Raw genomic sequence first — 24,793 nt, forward strand, 5'->3', positions numbered from 1 at the left:
TCTGAAAAAGTTTAACTGTTATCCTTTCAGTGTTTTCTAAATTATAGATATTGAGAAGTGATTACACTTCACAATTAGCTAATCTGTTTCGTATGAGCTTCTGTTTATGATGGCCTGTCTTAGCTTCCATACTTTTGCAATGGCTGCATCTGATTTTACCTGTGAATCTTTCTAGGAAGTGATTACCAAACAAGGCAACCTTTTGTGTGTGTGTGTGTGTGTGTGTGTGTGTGTGTGTGTGTGTGTGTGTGTGTGTTTGTGTGTGTACGCACCCATGAGCATTCAAGGCATTCATACCAGCGCCTTAAGCCATGGCACCCTACTATCCCTTTCACATATGTGTGTTTTTATGCATCCTGGCTCATGCATTAGCCTCCTTTGTTGGCCTCTAACTGTGTTTCCTCCAAAGAAAAGCAGTGAAGCATACACTGCTACGTCCTCCCCTCTGCTTTCATTCCCTCCCTCTCTCGCACTCTCTCTCCCTGTCCTTTTTTCTTTTTGTGCCTTTACATCTACCACCACACTACCCCCTCCTTTCCTCTCACTTCATTTGACTAGTGAGTTGTGATGTGGTAACAACAGCCAGACAGATAGAATTTCGTTACACGTAGCTCAGTAAATTATCCTGAGGTAGAATTTAAATTTGGAGAATGTTTTGAGAATTTGGGGACTTTTATGTAAAGCAATATAGTGTAAATCTACCAAATTCTTGCAGGGTTTTTAGTAGTGATGTAAGTTAGACATTTTTTTCTGAAAGGTTACTGTGTGATGCTGTAGGAAATTGAAACTGGTTTAGATTTCCCCTGCAGCTAAACGCTACGAAGCTTGGAGCTTATTCAGTGAATGAGTATCATCTCAGGCTGTCAGATTTGATCATTCATTCACATTTGAGGCTGAAACGGTGTCAGCTTCTTTGGTGCCGTTCCTCACAGCTTGAAGGATGTGGGATGGACGGATCGACCCGAGGAGGCTCAAAGCCTGCGCCACTGCGCGAGGGAAACATTTCATTCCTGCCTCCCCCTCCATCCCCATCTCTCCCTCTTTTCCTGTGTCTCCCTCCATCCCTATTCCACCTCCTTTCCATGTGTCTCCCCCTTTCCAGCCGTCTCCTCCCTTCTCCCCCTCGCGCCACCCCTCACTCCGTTCCTCTCCGTCCTTCCCCGCACCTTCCCCTCCTTCCCATCGGCACTCAATCCATCCTGTCGTTCTCCCCTCCACCTGTTCTCACCACTATCCGGCTTTTGTCGCCACCCCCTCTGTCCATCCTTCGCTTCAGCACTCCTTCCCTGCTCCTGCTCCTCGGCCTACACCCACCATCCAGCCCTCTGTTCATGCCTTCCCATCAGTCGCTGTTGCCTCCTCTCCTGGTACAAGACCTTCTCCTCCCTCATTCCATCCCCAGCTCCATCCCTCTCTCCATCCCTCTGTGTCTCTCTCTCTGTCGTCTGCTGACCATCGTGGTGTGTGTGTCTCTCAGGAGCTGCACAGGAGATATGAAGCAGCTCCAGAGTCAACAAAGACCAAGGCCCTGCAGACAGTCATCGAAATGAAGGTAAATATGTGTTGTTCATTATTTCATTTGAATGTGTGTCTGTGCTTTATATCGAAATCAGCATTTCATTTCAATATGATAAACAGATATAGAAGCTTGTCAGATAAACACAGCCCTAAATTCAAGTAGTGCAAAAAACATCTTGCTGCATCGGACTATGTAGGTTTGATTACTAACTCTGTACTGTATTTACAGTGAATATGTAGTGGATGTTTGCAACATTTATTAATCATACTGTTGGGTTTTCAAAATTGTAAATAATGATACACAATTTGGATGATATCCAAAATAGAATAAACAACAAATTACAAATAAACATCATCTTAAATGTCATGATACATATCATATGAGAGGGAATGTAATATTAGTTTTCTCCCATATTTGCCAACCATAAGTGACAGTACAAGTTAGCTTTGCAAAGTCAGTGTCAAATTCTCCTTGGTGCAGTTAATGCTAGTCTGCCTGTTGAGAGTTGCATCACTTTGTTATTTCAATGTGTATTCTAGTTTTTCCTTTCCAAAAAGTACATTTCACCCCAGACAAATATGGTCGTATCATGCATTCATTTGTCCTCTGTGCACATGAATTGCATTTGATTTCCAGATATAGGTTTTGTAAACTGAAAAACACACAACTATGTTGAGAAAAAAAGTTTTAACTCTACCAAAACAATTTTCAAACTTCCCAATATGACTCAAATTGCTCCCTCTGGTGGAGGGTACTTATGCAGTTTGTCACAGATTTTGAAACCTTCATTATTAACAGGAAATGGGTAGATGTTTCCAGCAGCCTCCTAAATGCAATCAGTATAAGAAGTCGGATAAAATCTGGCAAATTACAGGCTGCACCAGCCGGATTTAAAGGAGAAAAATGTTCACATCAGTAAAGTTGTTGTTCGTTGTCACCTACTTCCAGATGTTCATGCATCTCCAAGCCAGTTAGCATATTGCTAATACTAAAGATCCAGGCTGTAAATTCTGCTAGTTAAACAATATTAGCTTTGCCTATATTCAGTATAATTTATCTTTCAGTTACTCTGCAGTCTGGTTGAATTTGACTGAATTTCCAGCACATCATCATTCAGAAATACTAAAGAAATGTATACGTTTTTCCATTACATATATGGCCCAGGTAGAGTCAGTCACACCTTGTCTCTTAACTTGAGCATTTTGTCATGATGTCCTGCCAGGATGCAAAGATCAGCTCACTGGAGCGCGGCATGAGAGAGCTGGAGGAGGAGGTGAACATGCTCAAGTCCAACGGAGCTCTGAGCAGTGAGGAGAGGGAGGAGGAGATCAAACAGATGGAGGTCTACAGATCTCACTCCAAGTTCATGAAGAACAAGGTGACGGATACACACACACACTAACATGCACACATATCTACTTGTCTCATCATTTTTTCTCTCTGGAATTTCTAGCTCGCTGGAAAAATAACTCGACTTCTTTCCCCCACCATTGACGGATACAGCTTTAGTGTCAAGACCATGAAGTGTTACTATGGGAGCCACACTCATTATAACAAACCAGCACTTCTGTCATGGGGAGACGAGCATGTTTGGAAATTCAGTCGTTTTTTTTTCTCTGTTAGCGTCTTTTGCTTGTTAGAGTTGAAATGCATTTGTTTTTGTTTCTGCTAGTTTCCATATCTCACATCTCGGAAAGGAGTAATTTACACCTCTCCCTCACCTTTTCTTTCTTTGATTTCATCGTTGTTAGTTGCATTTTTAGATGTTTATAGTGGTACACTGAATGCCTGACATCCTTCGTACATGTTACACACTGTACATCAGCATGTGTGCAGTCTTAAAATGCACTGAAGACGAGGGGCAGCTCTGTTTTAGTCCTGAATCAACAGTTTTAACAACCACAGATCTCCATCTGATTCGTTTGTCAAGAGAAACTAATGAACCAAGATGACTACGACTAAGACTACACTGTGAAACAATATTGTTCAGAGTATATTCTCATTACTAAAGTATCAGTATCTGAGATTTTGAATTTCGGTTCATTATTTTTGGTCAATGTCAATAAACTGTTTGTATTGTATCTTCATTTCCTGTTGCATGACCCAAGAATATCAAGGAATTCAGGACACTATGTGAGAAGCATTATCTTTACAGACTGCATTATTTATTCCTAACGACCTTTTTAACAGACACATATCAGTGAATAACTTCTATGACGTATGACTCATTGTCCTGGACATTAAACCTATAGGAAGGTGTATTGCAGGGTAGGATATACAGTAGGTGGTTTTCCTGTATTATTTCCGCATGTGAGGTGCTTGGATATGCCGTGCGTGGTCAGTGACTGTGGCAGCTGATATGTTGTGGTCACGGTGACGCCTTCCTCTCCTGCCAGGTTGAGCAGCTGAAGGAAGAGCTAACTCACAGCCAATCAGAGAAGGAGGAGCTAAGGCAACGAGCCAATGAGCTTCAGCGGGAGGTGTCCGCAGTAAGAGACACACCTCTGTGTCTGTTTGCTTTTCCTTCTGTCTTTCTTGATCTCTTTCTTGCTCTCTCTGTGTCCCAGGTTGACTGGCTAATGGCTGCTGCTGCTTGAGTAGATTCCCAGTAGTCACCCCCAGTAGTGTGGCTGTGCTGTTCAGACAACAGCAACTATAACTCTCAAATGTCACTCATACGAGGCAGCTAAAAAAATAAGATCTGTTAATGCAACAATGGGCAACTTTGCATTTTGAGATTTAGAGAGCAACATGGGAAATGTATTCATATCATTACTTTGCCACAAGATATGATCACTTCATTTTTCTACTCTTGTTTTGGGTGTCACTGGAAGCACTACTTTCATCAGATATTCCACACTTAGCAGCACCCAGTAAAGACAATGGTCCAACCATTAACTGCACTACCTTTAACTGGACAATTGAGAGAAATGTTCTTCCTAATATCACAGTTAACCTTTGTGTTTAGATTCAGTTTTTTTGTAATGTTAAAGCAGTAGGACATGGAGAAACATGAAGTTTTTATTTCCCATTCTGTTGGTGATCAGTGGCTTTTGACAGTCATAGTTGTTTCTAGCAGTCTGAACTGTACATTTATAGAATCCAGCTGTGGTGTGCAATAGTATGCATATCTCTAACCTGCTTGTTTTTCTCCTTGCATGAGGTTTCTCCCAGCCAGTGGCTGGGATCAGTTTGCTGGGGTTTTTTTATAGGATTTGAATTCTCTGTGTAGTTTGGGTCCATTCTTTTTTTTTATGTCACATTAAATTCACTCACAAAATTCATTCACAATCACCCCATGAAATACCAAAGGAACTTAACTGTGGCAACCCTGGAAATTAAACATTTGTCATGTTTTACATTTTCTATTTTAATAAGCTTGGGCTTATTGAAAGAATTGACCCTGACCCTCTGGTACAGATGCACCGCTGGTGAAGTAGAGAGCAAGAGAGTTCAATACTGGACTGACTTCCACGCGTGCTTAACTGTTGTTTTCTTTTCAGGAGAGAAATTAGAAAACAAGGCATTTTTTCTTTTTCTTTTTAAAAGTTGATCAAACTCTCAGCTGTCTGTGTATAAACGGACACAGCGCCCCTTGTAGAAGACCACTCACACACTATGTTTACGATAAGTAATACTAGTGTAAAACTACCGGCTCTTCTTCTCGTTTTTCAAATTTAAGGTGGACATAGTAGATCAATGACATTATGTTCTCCTGTCTTTGAAGAACTATCAGGCTGTAAATATGTAAAACTATGCAGACATGAATGAGAGAGTTAATAAAACTATCTGCCACACTTAATAAAGGTTATTATCCCTCTGAATAAAGTTTAAAAAATTTGCAAAAAAATAAAGCAATACATTGTAACTCAGTTTTTCTCTTTGAAGCATCACTGTACTAGGCAGTTAGTGCACGGCTTATTATTGCACATCCCTCTTGTTTTACAGTTGGTCTTCTACAATGGAAATAATAAACCTTAACATGCACCATAGAGTGACTGCTCACTTAGTAAAGCTTGTAGTGAATTTTAATACATTTTAATAGTTGTAAGCAGGTAATCCTCTCTTGTACACACTCTAACTGGTCTCTCGTCTTTCTATCTCCCCCTCTGTCTTCGTGTCGTGTGTGTGTGTGTTCCTCAGATGGACCAGGCGAAGCAGGATCTGAGTCGTAAGGACAGCGAGCTGTTGGCTCTCAGGACCAAACTGGACACTCTGAACAATCAGTTCTCTGACAGTAAACAACACGTGGATGTTCTCAAAGAGTCGCTCACTGCCAAGGAACAGAGAGCCGCCATACTTCAGACTGAGGTATGCAATCTTGTCACTAACGCTATATGTGAAGGTACCATCAATATTTGGTTCGTGAATATTTATTTCCGCTGACTTTTACATATTTGTGTGTGTGTGTGTGTGTGCGTGTGTGCACGTGAAAACAGGTGGATGCCCTGCGTCTGCGACTAGAAGAAAAGGAATCTCTCCTCTCTAAAAAGAGTCAGCAGATATCAGAGCTGACAGAGGAGAAGAGCACTCAGCAAGGAGAGATCACCGACCTCAAAGACATGCTGGACGTCAAAGAACGCAAAGTTAATGTGCTGCAGAAGAAGGTAAGAAAACACTGTGGTGGAACACAGGTGGAAAAAATGACAAGGTGAAATAAAAGTACAATGTATGGAGGTAAACAGTCAGTGCTGTTTCCTGATTGCAGCATTTGAGCTTCTGGTGGTCACACTATGTTTGTTTTCTATTGCTGCTCAAGCTGCCTCCTAGTTCTTTTTATTTTAAACAAACCAGTGTCCCTGCCACTCAGACTGTCAAACTCATCCCTGCATGTCCAGGTGATGTTCCTAACTAGTTTCCCCTCTGGAGTGTAATAAATGTATCTAAACAGATTTTGAAACTCGACAAGCTATACTATAAATTCAAACTGAATGAATAGAAATATTGACAGCAAGAGTCTTCTATTTAGATACAAATGTGTGAATAATTATTACTGAAAGCTATTTTGTAAGAATGAATGATAAGATACAGAGACACATTTGTTCACTTGATTTAGTGACCCTTCCACTCACATGATGTAATGTTGTCATGTAATGCTACAACCACTAGATGGCACTGTAAGACTGTGTAGATTAGGGGCTGAAGCAGACAAACAGGAAAACAGACAGGTGAGCAGGCGGACAGACGGATACATCACAGACAAGTACTGTTGGTACACAGGAAACCAGACGTACAGGTGTTTTCTGCATATTTTGCCCATTTTTCAATATGTAGTTTTGTGTGTGAGTCTCTCTGTGGTGATGCTGTCAGATAGATGGATGGGTCGGAGTGACCCCCTGTCTTTGCTGTCTTGTACACACACACACACACACACACACACACACACACACACACACACACACACACACACACACACACAAGCGTGTACGTATCACTGTCACTGACAAGCATTACACAGGTGAAGAGCTTTCAGAGAAACACACAGAGGGTGGGAAACTATAACATGTACAGTACAGTCCTGTAGTGGTTTTGTATGGATGGATGGATGGATTGAGGGTAAGGAAGAACTATCAATTATTTAGACAGTAACACAACAAATAAAGTGTAAAGATAAACAATCCAGTGCAGTCGAATCCTCCCATTTCCATCCTTTTGTGTCTCTCGCTGTAAAACCTCAACCTCTTAATTTGATCTCTCCATCCCTCTGTCTCTCCCTGTCCCTCCAGTTGTCCCTGTTAGACAAAAAAAAACGTACAAATGGAGAGTGTGTGGAGATAATAGATAGAGACAATCAAGCAGACAGACATAAAGCAAGATAGGGAGGGGGAGGAGAGAGACACAGTGTGTTTGAAATCAGATGCATACTAATGAGTTCCTCTTGTTCAATAAATGATGACCTCTGCCGTCTTCAAATAGAATACAGTCCGGTGTCTGAGAGGGAGACAGAGATGCTGCTGACTCCTCCTTTATCTAATCCGTACTTATGATTGCCTCATTTCTCTTCTTGTACATGGAAAAGCTAAAAATATATTCTTTTTTTTTTTGCAGTTTGTCCACCTCTTCCTCCTCTCGTCCTCCCCTCCTGATGGTTTTATCTGTCACTCTTTGTTAGCGGTGAGGGAAATTACCTGAGTGCATAGACAATTAAAGGCCCATCATCCTCCTTCTCTTTGTTGCTGAATGTAATTTTCAGTTTCATGTGAGGAACATTATGACATAAATGAAGAGAGGCGTCAGCCAGTTTTTGTTTTGTGAACGTATTCCAGATCAGTATCGTAGGCGGTGTGTGTGTGTGTGTGTGTGTGTGTGTGTGTGTTCATATGTGTGTGCATGCCAGGCATCCAGCAGTTGTCAGTTTCAGGAAGTGCAGACAGGATCAAAGAGTCTCACTGCCTCTCAATGTCAAGTGTGTGTTCGTGTATGTGTGTGTGTATGTGAGAGAGAGAGAGAGAGAGAGAGGAGAAGGTGTCAGTCAAGCTGTCAGGTCAACAGTTGATTAATGAGGCGCTGGAAATGTTTTACTGTATGAACACACACACTCACAATATCCGTGGTACAGTAAATGTGTGTGTCTCACCTGCAGTGGAGTCAGAGGTTACATACCAATCTGATTTTCTTCATTTTTTTTGTGACAGGTTGTCAATCGCTTGGTTTCCTTTCTCTTTGGCAAAAGAAAGGATAGAGAGACAGAAAGAGAAGGAGACTGAGATTTTTTTTGTTGCAATTTTACCACCCAAGTTCACTCATAAGACATTGCATAAGCTCTCCATCTGTCTTTTTTCCTGCATTTGTTATTTCTGTTTCTGTTCGACCTTTTGTTCCATCCATCTTTTAATGAAGACCACAAAGTTGACACAACCATATCTTTGTCTGTGATCTCTCTCTCTCTCTCTCTCTCTCTCTCTCTCTCTCTCTCTCTCTCTCACACACACACACACACACATACACGTGTGAGTCCTTCAGTTATTTCTGCTGATTTTGTGTTTTAATTGAAAATTAATCTGCTACTAAATCACTATGAAAGGAAACAGGAGGACGGATGGAGAACAGGAGAAAGAAGTGGAGGTAGAGAGTGTGTATTTGGAGTAGGGGTTAAAGGTGGCAAAGCATAGGGAGAACGTTTATATTTGACAGCACAGCACCTCTCAGCCTTTTTCCTTGTTGAAAATCTCCAGATAGAATCACATTAGACCCCTTTTACAAGAATTTGTCGTTTGTGTTTGCTTTTGAATCAGTTTGAGAGGAAACAGGAGAGACAGAGAGGAAATGTGGGAAATTTGGACCATAATTTAGTGTTAAAACCTTTCTGTTTTGTTTATCCTCATTAATCTTTTAGTATATGTCTTGCTGTTTGTGTGCACAGTTATCAACTGTCAAATAAACTCTCTTACACTCTGTTAAGTCGTATGTAAAACACAATGAGTACTAAGCAGCAAAGTTGAAGGTAAAATAATCAAAAGGGCCTCAAAGATTATTACTTGTAGACTAACGCTGACAATCATTTGGATAAACATACAAAGGAATTGTATCAGATTATGAGATTTGTTTCAAATATTTGTTCAGTTTTAATTCATTCTGACAGTATTTTGATGGATTAACACCAAATAAATCAACTAAATCTTTTTTTTTTTAACTTTCTTTGTTGCTGTTACTGTACCTGGTTAACTTCCTGTTACCAGGGAAGTTGGGTGGACCAAAGTGATTTTAGCCAATCGTAGATATACCTGCATTAGATGATAAGTAACGAGATTGCAGTTGCAAAAAGGAAAAAAAAAAACGAAAGTAAAAAGGAGAAATTTTACATTCATAGTACAGGTGTACCCACATTAACATACTACTTATTTAATGTTCAGTGTAGGTAAATTTAGTTTATTATAATTCATCTTTTTCATGTCTTAGGCTGTGGTTTTATATCCTTTATTCATGTATATGTTGTTGTATTTGTCATTACCTCACCAATCATTCTGTTGGTTTCTGATCGTGCCATGGAGCCACGTTGTTATGATAGACCAAGTGCAGTGGGTACAATGGTAAAATGTCACTATCTCTTCAATGTCTTCAAGCTCTAGTCACAAGCAGTTGCCCCAGTGGACTGCTCTATGCTTTGTTTTGACTGACTTTCAGACTCCATCGACTTGCCAACAGAATATCTTTTTCTTTGGTAAATATGTGAGTAAAGCATCTACACAAATCATTCTGTCGATGAGTATTTCTCCTTCTCTCTCTGCAGATAGAGAACCTCCAGGATCAGCTGAGGGATAAAGAGAAACAGCTGAGCGGTCTGAAAGACAGAGTCAAGTCTTTACAGACAGACACCTCCAACACCGACACAGCACTGGGAACACTGGAGGAGGCTCTGGCTGAGAAGGTACACTCACACACACACACACACACACACACACACACACACACACACACACACACACACGTTGCTGGTCAACCTCAGGTCAACTCCCGAGCAAGGTTACATTAATAAAACCACTATGAGCAAAACCGCCGACCACCCACACAATGATCAAATGACTCTGGATGAATGGAAATGAACCAATAATCACATTGGCTGTTTCATTATTAAACCATTCACAGCCTGTGTTCATAAAAGATCATAATCCTTCCAACACGCAGCCACATGGTGCAAACAGATTGGAACAGAACAAACAACCGTGCCATCTATCATTGTTTGGGTCTAAACATTCAGATACCACCGTCACGAAACAGTCCTCAACCCCCTGAACCAGCAACAGTCTGTTTCATGATTCTTCAGGCTGCTTTAAGTGAGGACTTGACCCTGATTCTGGGAAACCAACCGGTGAGACCGGCACACCACTTTCAAGTGTTTGATGAGAATATATTTTTGTGCTGTTATGCACGATTATGTTACCGACTTGATCTCCTTCACACTTGCACACACACACAGGAAACAGGGCTATTAACTGTCCGGTGACTAATATTCAGGGTGTTGGCTGGATGTGTGAGTGTTGGCAGGACGATGAAGCCGATGACTCCTGCTTCACTCAAATGACTTTCATGAGCTTTTTTTCCCTTCATTTTCATTGTTTTGGTGCTTTTGGATATCTTTCTTGGTTTCTTCCTTTTCTTTTTTTTCATCTCTCCATCCCTCTCTTTTTTTCTTTATTTTTGTTACTGTCTCACACACATTGTTTTCTATTGTGAGTGTTATGTTTCATAGCAGAGTAGAAATATTATATTAACTTTTACTGTTTTTCTCTTGTGTCACACTTAAATTTTATGCAGAACACCCTGTCTGTTTCAGGCATCTTAAAGTTTATTGTTTTGTTTTATTTTTTGTCAGTGCATATAGTATTAATAACCCATACTCCATTGAATATTTGTGTTCTTTAAAATATTAATGTCATGATTTTGCAAGTATGTCTTTATATTGTTTTATGATATAAAAAAATAAAACCAAATCAGAATTTTTTAATTATTATTATTCAAGTAGATGCTCTACTGTAGGTCTCCACACTAATTCACATACAAACAAGCTTTTGTATGTCCATACTTGTGAGGACTGTCATTGACGTAATGTTCTCCCTAGCCACCAACACTAACCTTAACATCACGTCTGTATGTCTTAAACCTCAAAGCCTAATTAAATGTCCTCACTTCCCAAAAATGTCCACAAAACTGAAATCCCTCCTCACAAAGACAGAAGTACAAGAACTCACACAGAACAGCCAGGACACACTCTCTGGGCTCTCTGGGCTGCTTTTGTGTGTGTGAACTTTTGTACTTTTTCTTGAACTGGCCGCTGTGTTGTTCTATAGCTGGAGAGCGTCTATAGTGTTTTAGTGGTTGTGAATTTTACATCTTGTGCCAGAACGTATTACGTGTCTAAAATCACTGTTGGCCGTTAGATCCTGTCAAAGCTGCCATGTACATAAAGTTTAATGCGACTGTTATTGGTATAGAAACTTGATATTGAGTGACTGTGAATGGCTGTTGGAGTGTATGAGGTGATTTTATTCTCTGTCTGCTTCTCTCTTTCCATCACTCCTTCTCCCTTGCCTACCTTTTTTCTCTCCTCTTCTTTCTTTCTTTCGACTCTTTCTCTTCCTGTCCTTCCAACCTCCATCCCTCTTTCATCCTCTCCTCTTCCACCTCCTCATCCCTCTCTGTGTTTAGGAGCGAATCATTGAGCGCTTGAAGGAGCAGCGAGAGAGGGAGGAGAGAGAAAAGGGAGAGGAGATGGAGTCCAGCAAGAAGGAGCTGAAGGAGTTGAGGGAGAAAGTTTCCCAGCTACAGGCTGACCTGGCTGACCGTGAGGTAGAAGACACGCACGCACGCATGCACGCACGCACGCACGCACACACATTCACATCTGTGCTATAAGTCAGAAAAACACTCTCTCGCCTCTGCCTCTCTGTGTCCCTGTCAAGGAAACGTGATTGATCTATCACTGTAGAACAGACCTCGAATCCTCCCGCTGTCCGCTTGCTGAAGGACAACAACGATAAAACTGTCACGTTTCCTTGACAACAATATGCAAAACCCACAACCAATGGAAACAGTGATGGGAGCTGAATTCTTCTTGCTGTGACCCCTGTGATTCATACAAAACAAAACAGCAGAAACAGGGAGGGAGAGACAGAATGACAACACATTTTCAGACGATGTCGTCTCTTTATTCACCGCAGCACAGCACAGTAGGAAAGTTGCAATTAACCACTTCAGGAAAAACAAAATTCAAAAAAATACCTTTTTCCTTTATTTTGAAACAGCATAACAGAACATATTGGGAGAGCAAGATACACACATGGTCAAATTAAATACACACCTTTCTTATAGTGCTGTCCTGTCATGAACACATACAAAACAAAACGAACAACATCAGGTGTAAGCTACAGCCAGGAGGTGGTTCACATAAAACCACAAATTTGTCGATGTTTTACATTTTGATTTGTCATGTTATTAACAGACAAGATACAGATACATTAGTGAGCTTTATATGTGCTGAGAGGTGGATATTTTACTTTTGGACAGAGCCTGGTTAGCTGCTTCCCCCTGTTTTCAGTCCGTATGATAAGTTAAACTAACCACCCGCTGGCTGTAGCTTCATATTTAGTGTAAACATGTGTCAAACTTCTTATCTAAATCTTGGCAAAAAAAAGGCAAAGAGGCACGTTGTTCCTTTGTGATACTGGTGAAAAGTCCTTTGTGCCTTTTCTGATTGCTCAGCTAATTTTTGTTATTGTGGAGTCATAATCCCTGTTGCACTCCCATTATATAATTTCAAAAATACATGGGAAAAGTTAGGGAGAAAACAAGAATTCCTCTCTACACTGCTAAACACAGATGTGGGGTTTGTCTGACAACAGCAATATATATGTGTACCTAAATATAATCAGAGTAAGCAGTAAGGTTTCTCTGACCAAAGCCCAGTCAAACATGATGATCTGTAGTCTGGAGTTGGTATTGTCAGTCAAGGGTAAAATTACACGTCTGGGTGTCTGTCCTTCTGGTCCCGCTGGTTTCTGTTTCACTGCCCCTACCAAAAGAGGAAAAGACCAGAAAAGAAAGGGAGTGAGAGACTTCACGGATGGAGGGATCGAGCTGGAAGAGTGAGAGAAGAGACAGGTCATGGGAAAAGGTTTTTAAGAACAAGAGACAGAGTCATTATCCTAACTGTGTAGGAAAACCTTAAAGGATAATTCCAGTTTATTACAACTTAGATTTTGTTTATATTCTTCATCAGCAATAATAACAGTATATCTGAGATTACTGAGATCCAGTGTGAAAAAAGCCCCAAGGGGACAAGAAACACAAGTTGGCCACACTTATTTGGATGAGAAAGAGAGCGATAAAACTACAAGTCAAACTGTCATTGTAACCAACATTGCAGTTTACTTGCTATATTTGTGCTCACACACAATTTTACTGTGCAGTTGAGGATTATTACCAACATTTCCGATGCATTACCTTTTGGTTTTATGCCATAATAAAGTGGTTAAGAGTAAATACTTTGGTAAATACAATGCTATCACAACTGGAAGAAAATAAGACCCAAGATGTAATACACCTGATGGGGGTTAGTGACAACACTGTTGCAACCTCCAGGGTTCAGCAGTAAAGTGTGGTGTTCATTTCCTTCATCAGCACTCTCCGTTATGCTTTCTTTTCTCTTCCAGACATCGGTGTTGGATCTGAAGGAGAAGGCTTCCTCTCTGGCTTCCTCCACTCTGAAGAAGGACAACAGGCTGAAGAGTCTGGAGATCGGCCTGGAGCAGAAGAGGGAGGAGTGTATCAAACTGGAGAACCAGCTTAAGAAGGTTAGCTGAAAAGACCATCAGTGAAGTGACATAACCAGAAAAAATCAGATGCTTTCACAGAGGCAGCTAGAGCTTTTTTTTAGCTACCTGTCATTTGGACCAAAACAAGTTGCCATGATGGATAGACAAGACTTAAGTGATGGTGAAGAAAGAACTGTACATACGGTACATACCAGTACATACAGTACAGGCAGAAACACAGTTGTACAGAAGTGGAGGGTTTTAAACGATAGAACCTCTTCTGTCTTCCCTTCTTTGTTTTCCCTTAACTGTTTTCCAAGAGAGATGGCTGTGTGTGTGTGTGTGTGTGTGTGTGTGTGTGTGTGTGTGTGTCTTCATATCACATATTCTCTCCCACACAGCAGCCCATAAAATGGTGTGTGTGTGACGGCTCGCTGACAGCCTTACAGTCATTTTCACAGAGTGGAGAAGACAGCACCACCACCACACCCTGAATGTGTATGTAGGTCTGTGTGTGTGTGTATGTAGGTCTGCACGCTCGCGCGCGTGTGTGAAAAGTATGTGACAAAGAGAGAGAGTGAGAATGTGTATGAAGGTGTCAGTGAATCGCTGGTGTTTCTCTCATTTCATTTGACTTCATTTCTGAGTCTCTTTCTGTTACCATGGATGGAAAAAAGACAGAACTTGTGTCTGTGTGTGCAAACTGATTGAGATTCTGCATGTGACATTGTGTGTGATGTTTCTTTTTTTCCTTTCTTATTTGTCTTTCTCTCTGTCTCTCTTCTCCTCCACCCAGATCTTCTTATAATATCGTCAGACACCCAAACATTTCCTCTCCACATAAAGACTTGTAAAAACTGTTGTGCACTTCCAAAACTAATAGGGTTTATGTATTGTGGGACGAAGGCGTGTGCAAACACACACACACACACACACACACACACACACACACACACACACACAAAGTCAATCTGTCCCAAGAGCAACATTTGCTTCTGGGAAACACACACAGATGTTCTAACCTCTAAGCTGGTTATAACTCGTTTTTTTTCTCTTTGTTTTATTTCATTTCTTTCTTTCTCTCGTTTTCGGCGTCTTCTGCATTGCTGAGGAGAAACAAGGAAGCCAGTGCAACTCAGTTCACCTTACTTTTGTGTGTGTGCTTGACTTAGACTTATTAATAACATAACCCCAAACCTACTGAATAACACACACACACACACACACACACACACACACACACACACACATTTATAATATAATACATTGCTCCAGTACTTTGATTTATGACCAGATAACTTCAGAAATAATGACATTCCCATCATCCTCAGCTGTACTTTGTTTTTAGTGCTGATTACCAAATGCTAACATGCTAAACTAAGATGGTGAACATGCTACACATTACCTGCTAAACATGCTGGTACAATTCATTACCTGCTAGCATGTAAACATGCATAACACCTGACAACACCATAATAACACCTGCTACCATGTCATTGTGAGCATATTAGCGTTATGGTCAGCCCAAAGCTCCGTTGTTAGTACAGACCTACAGAACAACTAGCGTGGCTGTAGACACTTTTTTATGGAAAAATATGCTCATTGAAGATCAATTCAAACTTATACCATCATTTTATGCCTTTACATTTTTAAAATAAAAATTCAAATGGATTAATACATGTATTTTTAAACAGAAACAAAGGAGCCGTAAAGATATCATACATGATCTATTAAAATCCTGCACGTTTCATGATTTTGAGCACAACTGATGAGGCCACATTAAGTTAGAGTCTCCATTTCAAATATGGTGCACAGTCAACCTGAGCTGCTGAATATAATATCCGTAAAATAAAGGTTTGGTATATAAAAGTTTACAAATCTTGTGTCTGTGAATATAATTTATAAGTAAAGAGCAATTACAGACCAATTCTACCCTCAAGCAATCTGAAAAAGCCATGTGTCACTTTCATCAAATCCATCCACCATATCCTCAGCACACATGTTGTTATTGGCACATCCTTTCAGTGTGAACTTATCGCTTCCATCAAATGGTGGTCATCTCATTTTGAAAGCTAACGCTTGGTTTATTTTTAATAATTAATTTCTGTTCCAGGCTCAGAGTGCAGCGGCAGAGTCCCAGGCCAGCACTGAACTCTCCGAACGCATCTCCTGCCTGGAGCAGGAAGTGACCCGGCACAAGGAGGATGCTGGAAAGGCCCAGTCCGAGGTGGAACGGCTGCTGGAGATCCTGAGGGAGATGGAGAATGAAAAGAACGACAAGGAGAAAAAGATCCACGAACTGGAGAGGTGAGAGGGATGAAGATTGCATCTCTGTCCTTCCTCTATTAACCTCAGTCAATAGAAAACAACCAAGACTGTCTTTACTTGTTAAAATGATCATTTAATGTAAGAATAGGCTCCTTTTTGTTGTCCATTTTCAATTCAGTTTCAGGCAACACACTATTGGAGTCTATGGTAATCTTCCCTAAAGTACTAATCCTTTAGTTTTTCCCTTTTTTCACCCTTCCTCTTCCTTCTTTCTTCCCTTTTTTCTCCTTTAATTTCTACCCTAATTTCTTCTTCTCATCATCGCCCCTTCCTGTTTTTTTCATTTCATTCCTTATTTACGTGTGTGTATGCATAAATATGAATACATTCATGTCATTCTGTGTGAGTGGATTTATGTTTCTTTGCGTGTGTGTGTGTGTGTGTGTTTGTATGTGTGTGTTCGGCCATCACACCCCAGAAATCCTTCCGCTTCTCATCTGTGGCGTTCTCAGCAGTCGCGAAAACAGGCCCCTCCCCCTGCTGCATCTCAGCAGCCTATGGGGGGGATGGTGTGGGACTACCTGGGCACGTGAGTGACTGGTGGCCCTGTCAGTCAATTAGACCGATGCACGACCAAACTCACTTTGCTTGTCAGAGGACGGGATATGAGAGCGCTCTGATAGCAACCACTCCCATGTGGAAAAGTTTATGGAATGAACCATTTTCCTTCAAAAGTGAACTGTGGTGAACAGTTTTATTCAAAGTACCTCAAGTATCAACCACCACAGGGCCACAAGCTTTGATTAAAATATTGCCTGACTGCATCTAATGCATATAGTCACATTCACAAGATGCTTTTACTTACTTTTATATAGTAATTCATCATAAGTCTGATCTTTAATAATGGCATTTATAAGCATGCTCTAAAAGTATTATTCTCAAAAATACAAATCCTTTAGAGCTGAAAGGATTAGTCGTGTCAACTGCTGACAATAGTTGAAACAATTGGTTAATCATATCTTTGAATTTTGGACTGTTGATTAAATAAGTAATTTCATGTCACCTTGGGATCTGGGAAATTAATCCTTAAAAATGTTCTGAATTTGATAGATAAAACAATTAACCTGTTAAATGAGAGAATAATCAGCAGACTGATAGGTAATCAAAATTGTTAGTTGCAACCTTAAAATAATTTTTGGATGCATCACATTAAAAGAAAATGAAAAGTCAAATAAATGTGACTTCTCAAGAGATTTTCTATTTTTGGCAGCCTTTTCCACATGGGACATAGCTGAGTATGTTCACTAATAATCACCATCAGAGAGTTGCAGCATTGGATCAGTACTCGCTAGGCCTCTATTATGGTTTATTGGACTGTTTTCAGATTGGAAAAAAATGCCAGTAATCAGCCCTGTTGTACTCTTGCACGTCTGTGCCATCAGCAGAAGTTTTTGTCGTCTGTTATGCTGCAGCAAGACAAGCCAAACTGCTCCCAAAAGTTTGTAAAATGAGGGCACAGTTTGGCAACAGAGTCTTTGCTGTACAGCCTGAAACTCTTTGAGTCTCTGTTCCTGTCAATGATGCAACTCTTTCATTTAGTGGCTCTGTCTTCACGCTACACTTTTGTTTTACTTTCAGCCGAGGATGCTTGACTTGCAGAGTTTAACACACTCTTTTTCTTTCATTAGGAGTCTGGACAGTTCACTAAGTTTTTGTCTTGTAATTTCTTTTATAATAACAGGAATGAAATGTTTGTTTCTAACTACTTTTCTATCTGTCTGTGTAATTTTGGATCAACCTGTCTGTCTTCAGCTCTGTATGTCTGCCAGTTTACACTATCTACCTCATTAACTATTATTAATCTGTCTGAACTTTCTGTTTGTATCTGATTATCTGTCTGCCTGCCTGCCTGCCTGCCTGCCTCAGTGTTTACCTGTCTCCCTTAATATCTCTTTCATTCTTTCTGTCTGTTGTTGTTGTATGTCTGTTTATTAGCATCTCTGTATGAAGAGGATTATAAAAATGGGAGCCTCAAGAGATAAAGTCGATTCTTTAACAAAAAGTACCTCTTAAGGAAGGTCAGAGGTTTTGAGCTCATGGCCAAGAGTCAAATAAGAGCAAAACTATTTGAAGTTTACAAAGAGGTTGAATTAAGTTATTTCTTAGCTAAAGTAATGCGAGTAAATTTGCCTTTGAGGGTTAGATGGGTTAGATCTTTCTGTGGTTATTAAAATCTGTCTCTCTGTCTTTATGCGTCTCTATGCCTTTGATTTCTGAATATGCTGTCTGTCTGCACCATCTCTCTCTCTGTCTCTTTAATCTTTTCCTTCATTTTCTTCCTTGGACATGATCTCTATCCACTCCCACTCCAAACTATAAACCCCCCTCTCTCTCTCTGCCTCTCCCCCTGTCTGTCTGTGTGTTTAGTAGTTTGACTGCAAGACTAATGGTTGTTAATGATTTTAGGGAGATTCAGTATTTCCTCAGTGTCTCTGTCTGGCCAGTCGAAATAGTAGACTATTAATAATTCAGCACCTGCTGACTTTAAACTAGTGGATTTTAACTGCATATGTGTGTTATTTAGTATGCCAGTAGCCACAGATGCAGATTTACAGCGGTGCTAAGTTTGAGGATAACATTGTAATGTAACTTTATAACCATTTTAAAGTGCAGATGGGTGCACATGTGGGATTTCTTATATCATATGTATTAGAAAGATGTTTCCCTCTCCCAGTGGAGAAGGATAAAATAAAGGGTTCTCAGCAACTTATATTTAATATCTGAACTTTGCAGGCTGCTCTCAGGAAACTGGGAAGGTATTAAATTTAGAGTTAGTACTACATGTTTGAGAACTGTATCCTATAATAGTGAAATTGAGATTAAGTAGATTTTTATGAGGAAATTTAACTTTCCTTTTACACGCTAGCACACACATTCTTTACTGTGAAGGAAGTGGTTTGTAGAGGTTATATTAGAAAGTCCAAGGATATGTGATGCTTTATACATCTTTACGTTTAGAGGTTTCATTTAGCTGTGAGATGTATGATGAGGGAATCTACATCCCTGGTTGACTTTAGGCTTTGGTTGGGCATTAACATGGTGGAACAGTCATGACAAGGGCAGAATTGACTGTTGGCTACGCCTTTAGTTCATGTTGCTATACGCCTGTCAAGCTTTCTGTTTTCAGATGAAACACATGCAAAAATAACTGTGGCAGTCAATTTCATCTCTAGAAATTCATAGGACGTTTGTCTCTATCAGACAGAAGTAGACAGCTGAAATGACAAGTGATGCTGGCAGGTTTTATCAGCTGTAGCTAGCCATTTAAGCTAATGTTAGATCCAGAAGTTACTTGTCTCCTGGCAAACTTTTTTATGTTGCAATCTAATGACTCAAAACAAAACTGACGTAAGATCAGACTGTTATTTGATTATGACAGGGCCCGTTCTGCCAGGATACGGTTGCCAAGTTATGATTGAACTATCTATCTATCTATCTATCTATCTATCTATCTATCTATCTATCTATCTATCACCCACTGCCTCAAAACCTACTGTCAAGGCTACACTGAGACATGCTCTGTTAGTGCTCGTCCACAGATGTTCCTTCTGTGTTCAATACATCCAGTAACTAGGCTTTTTTGAACCTGCAAGCACTGACTCTATAGCATTACGTGTGCTAATACAGACTTTATTCCAAGTCTACCTAACCCTGCTGTGAGTTATAAGAGTTAGCCTCGAGCTAACAGGTATGTCAGAGGAGGATACATTTGCCTATGGCCAACTCTTAGCTTGGCACCGAGGCTAACCTTAGGCTAGGAGTGAGCAACGGGAACATTCCTAATGAAAAGATCAGATGTGGGTTAAATAAGGGTAAAAATCAAGCCTCTGTCTTTCCCCTCTAGTGTAAATCCAGCTGTAATGGTACCAGGTTATTTATTTCAGTAACTAGGATGGTAATTGGAGCAGACTGAGTGACTTCACACTGAGGGGAAATGGAGCTGAAAATCTGCCCTGATGGCCAAAATAAAGGATTTGGATGGATGAGTGGAAAACAGAGAGAGGGAAGGAAAGAGGAAAAGGGAAAGGTAGGTGGTGGTAGTGGTGGAGGGAGAAAAACAGCAAGACAGAACTGCAATAACGGGTGGAGACATGGAGAGAGAAAGAAAAGAACAGGCAACATGGTGGGGATATAGGGAAACAGAAAACGAAACTGACAGAAAAGACTGTGGAGGGAAAAATAGAGAGAAAAGGGGACGGAGGTTTGGAGATATGTAGAATATAAACCAGAGTAATGGGAAATTAGAGAAGTTTATTGCGTGTTATATTGTTCTGTAATGGACAATTTGTCTCTGGCACGCTGTTGTTACTGCGCCTTCCCAGGCAAAAGCTCACCCCTGAGTTTGGGCTTTGCCAGGTTGATCAAACGCATCAGGAGTGATTGTGGGGAATACACGTTTGAGGTCAACCAATTTCAGGAAGTGAATTTCAAATTTCATATCTTTATGTTTGCATGCCGCATGTTCATGTGGCCCCAGCGGGAAGCGAAAGAAGTCGTCTGCGATATCCAAACCACTGGAGAAGAAATAATTCATAGTGATCACGCTCTCTGCTTATGCTTTGATTGGCTAATTGCTCACTTTCTATGCTTTGTGATTGCGTTTGTGTGCCCTTAAACGCTTATTGAGGTCATGCTTGTAGAGGTCTTGTAAGGTGAGCAGGCGTCTGGTTGCTGTACTGAAAAGAAGAAATACCTGCATTTGACCTGTCTGTCTGTCTATGTGACTGTCTGCCTGCCTGCCCAGCTGCTTGCTTGGTCATGCCTGTCTTCCTGTCTGCCTGCAGTTTCTCTACATTCCTCCCTGTCTCTCTGTCACTTCCTCTGTCTCTCATCTCTTTCCTCTTTGAAGAGTGATCAAGCTGGCTAACCTAACGCTCAACTCCTGTCTCCCCTCTCACCTTTCCCTCTCCTTCTCTGTCTCTCTCTCCCTCTCTTTTATCTTTACAATGCAACACTCTCTCCTGCTCTACCCAGTCTTGCCTCAAGGTTAGTACTGCATGCCTATTTTTCTTCTTCCGTCACTGTCTCTCTCATCTCTCTCCTTCATTGTCATACTTCTTGTCCTTGCATCGGGACACTCTCTCATCTCCTTCATTCTGTCATAAACTCTGTTTTTAATCATTCTCATCATGTCTGTCTGTCTTTGAAGGAGACACCTTGACTTTCACTCTGTTCTCTTTCTCTGTCACATTGCTGCCTCTTTGAAGAGGAAACATTATTGTCTCTTCCTTTCACTCTCCATTATAACTCTCTGCCAGTCTCATCACGACACCAGCATTTTTAACTTTAATGCTACCACTAACTTTAATAACTTAAAATTTGAGACTACCACAGCAAACAAGCAAAAATGTTGTAACAGCGCATCGCCATTATTAACTTGGACTGCGGTGAACTTTTGCTCAGGGGTCTTCTTACTTCTGTTGGGTTTCTGTCTTTGTGGCTCTTCCAGAGAAATCACAGCACATTTTGTTCCTGTCACTACTTTTGTTAAGCAGTTAAGATAGACTGGGATTCAGCTCAAGTTGTGGTGAACTTTTTACACTGTTCAACTCAGATTTCACAATCTTTTTCTGGTCTGTTACCCTGTGTTTAGCTCTCAGAATTGTCATGACCTCAGCAATTAGACCATTAACTTGTTGTGGTGGGGTTTTAAAGGGATAGTTTTACATTTTGGGAAATTAGCTTATTGCCCTTTTTGTTAAGAATTAGAAGATTGATACCACTCTCATATCTGTAGGATAAATATGTTGCTGGAGCAAGGAGATGGTTAGCTTAGCATAAGGCCTGGAGACATGGGGAAACAGCTAGCCTTGTTCTGTCCAAAGGTATTAAAGCTCACTAATTAAAACATTATATCCCATTGTCATCAACACCCTGTCAGCAGAGACTCCAGTCCCTGCTTCTGGCCAAGAAACTGTCCAGCTGGGCTAGCTGTTTCCGCCCATTTTCCAATCTTTATGTTAAACTAAGATAGTTGTCTCCTAGCTGTGGTGTTATATTTAATGAACAGACATCAGGCAAGTGTCACAAAAGTGAATATATCAAACTATTCCTCTAAGTATGGTATCATATAGCATTTTCCACATCCCAAGTTTGAAAACTCTCGTCTTTTTCTTCTTTTTTTGACTATTACATTTTCTATTATCTGTGCTCAGAAAGTGACTCTGTAATGAGATTTCAGCATGCAAACCCCAAAGTCTGACTTTGGTCGTTTCTAACAGACATATCAAAGTCATATTGAAATTTCTCTGACCTACACATTGTGATCGACCACATAATAACCACTTCTTCCTTCTGTTTCCTGCATAAATGTGGTGGTCGGAGTGTTTTGTGCGCCCTGCTCTGCTGTAAAGGTCTCCCCAGTGCCAGTTCTCTTTGCTCGTCCTTTCCTTTTTAACTTCTAGAGCCACTGTTCCCCTGCCGTCTTGTCAGCTTTTTCAGTGCTGTTGTTCTGGTGTTTTGTGATTCAACTCTAGAGGGGGAAAGAAACAAAAGAAAAAGTTAGCATTGCCTTGCTGTCTGGTAGACGACAGAAAACTTCTTTTTCTTCTTCTGTCCTTTTTTGTGTTTTTTTTTTTTTTTTCTCGTCCTGTCTTTTTTTTGTTGTTTTGATCTTGAGCTAAGGAACTCCTCATCCACTGCCAAGTGTCAGACATCAAGGTTTCTGTAGCTTAAAAAGGAATTGCATTGTTTCTTTTGTGTGTGTGTGTGTGTGTATGTGTGTGTATGTGTGTGATCCCTTTGAGGTCCTGTATGACTCTGAGCATTGAGGTTGTGCATGGATTTGTCAGCTAATTGGCGACAACAAGCAGACACACACACGCGCGTGCACGCGCTATCACAGACCATGTATGTTGGTTTTTTTCTTCCACACAGACAAACACACATGCAAGGAGGAATTTGCAAGTTAATTGGTACCAACACTATGATGACTACTGAGAGTTATCAAATTAAAATACCTGTATACACACACACACACACACACACACACACACACATAAGGGCTGAGGGAAAATGAAAAACATACTTTTTGTTTACAATTTTGATGAAGAATATTATTCTGCCTCGTAGTATATTATATTAACCTTTGTATTTTGTAGCTTCATTTCCACAATGTTTACGATCTCAACAGGTGAAAAAGTCAAAATTAATCATTGTCCTTTCCTCTGACCTTATTAAAATACAGTTTGTCGACGAAGTATTAAATTGTTAACTCTGCCATAAACAGAGCTTTGGGAACATTTGATGACACTGATGAGTTACATAGATGACCATAAAACAGTGTTTCTATAACAAATAAGGAAATATTTTTAACTTTACGTGTTAAATGGGCTCCGTCTTAACAACTATATCGCCTTTGTTTGCCAAAAAGTAATTTACAGACAAAGACGTGTACATTGTGTTATCCTACATTGTGACATGGGCATAATTCATTAGACCTCTTATGACTAAACTGATACAAAACTCCAAACAAAGAAATCACTGACCTCCCACCCTCCCTTGCTTCTGCTCAGTACATTGTATATGACCGTAATGGTTGCAATGGAAAATAAAAACAAAAGGTGAAAAGTAATGATGGACAATCAATTACACAAGGAATGTCCACTTGGGTTGTTTTTTAGGTAACAGACGAGGGGCAGCCAAATCCTGTAAAATTGCCACTATTTGCTCCTCAGAGCAAACCTTATTCTTTCAGGATGAAGGGTGTCAGTCCTTTCTTTGAGCCACAGTCGGTTAATCATTTGACAGAACATTAATCGGCAGACATTTTGATCATTCATTGATTTATAATTTTTTGAAGCAAAATTGCTGAACAAGTTCCCAGCATCCTTCTTTTCAACTGGGAGGATTTGACGCTACTGAATATATTTGGGTTGTGGACATTAGGTAAAATAAAACAAACTATTAACTTTTTTTGATGTCTTATTCACCAAAGGATTAATCAGAAAATAATCCAGAGATGAATCAGTAATGAAAATAATCAGATGTGGAGCCTATGAAAATCCACTGTTTTTTTACCATGTTTTACAGCTGGGGACACCAAACAGACACAGTTATCATTTGAACATTATGTTTGTAAGCAATTGTTATAGAATTAAGAAAAGTCACAAAGTATCAAGGTGTTAAAAGTTAAAAAGATCATTAAAAATGAAAGGAATGCTACTGTATTGAGGCATATAACAGCATACTGTAGGTAGTGAGACATGCTGATAGTCCTCCTGTACTATTGACTCTAATCTGGAATTCAAATCAGAAGACGAATATGAAGCTGAAGAACAGAGTGTCAGTGTTTAACGCAGGGACTTTGTCATTCTCCATGTTAAACAAAGACACTGCCAACAACAACTCCAGCTCTCTGTCACATGCTTACACTATTACTATTATCTAAACACTCTGAGGTGAGTGTATTGTTAGTTCTGAAGTGGCGATATATCCCCTGAATATGATTTATTTTCATAAGGACAGATGCAGTTGAGAAAGACATTTAATTCTGTCTGCAGTTTTATCACAGTATTTTTACAGCTAGTTTGGAGTAACCCATACCGTGGCAGTTTACACACACACACACACACACACACACACACACACACACACACACACACACACACACACACACAGGCCTCAGCTCCTTATTTACCCCACAAATTTACTGGTCTGCCTGAGGGATTTCCTACAGTCATTCTGCAAATCATAA

General features: G+C 40.2%; 1 protein-coding gene across 9 annotated transcripts in view; it reads left to right on the forward strand.

Moving 5' to 3' along the window:
• The window catches only part of LOC111224653 (ELKS/Rab6-interacting/CAST family member 1-like), a 120,019-nt gene that overhangs the window by 29,339 nt on the left and 65,887 nt on the right, over nt 1–24,793 (forward strand). For 2 of the 9 annotated variants that reach the window (XR_002665230.1, XM_022749220.1), the window contains exons 7-17: nt 1,478–1,552; nt 2,742–2,897; nt 3,916–4,008; nt 5,663–5,830; nt 5,959–6,126; nt 9,750–9,887; nt 11,666–11,806; nt 13,669–13,809; nt 15,884–16,077; nt 16,517–16,627; nt 21,073–21,084. Coding sequence is in view for 6 of the 9 variants with exons in the window: in XM_022749220.1 (XP_022604941.1) it covers nt 1,478–1,552; nt 2,742–2,897; nt 3,916–4,008; nt 5,663–5,830; nt 5,959–6,126; nt 9,750–9,887; nt 11,666–11,806; nt 13,669–13,809; nt 15,884–16,077; nt 16,517–16,627; nt 21,073–21,084 (1,397 nt within the window). In the remaining 3 variants the exon portion in view is untranslated. The remainder of the gene's footprint in view (nt 1–1,477; nt 1,553–2,741; nt 2,898–3,915; nt 4,009–5,662; nt 5,831–5,958; nt 6,127–9,749; nt 9,888–11,665; nt 11,807–13,668; nt 13,810–15,883; nt 16,078–16,516; nt 16,628–21,072; nt 21,085–24,793) is intronic. The other 7 variants (XR_002665231.1, XM_022749224.1, XR_002665232.1 and 4 more) reach the window with 5 other exon arrangements.

The sequence above is a fragment of the Seriola dumerili genome, unplaced genomic scaffold (genome assembly GCF_002260705.1).
Source record: "Seriola dumerili isolate Sdu_G_001 unplaced genomic scaffold, Sdu_1.0 BDQW01000138.1, whole genome shotgun sequence".
NCBI classification, from domain to species: domain Eukaryota; kingdom Metazoa; phylum Chordata; class Actinopteri; order Carangiformes; family Carangidae; genus Seriola; species Seriola dumerili.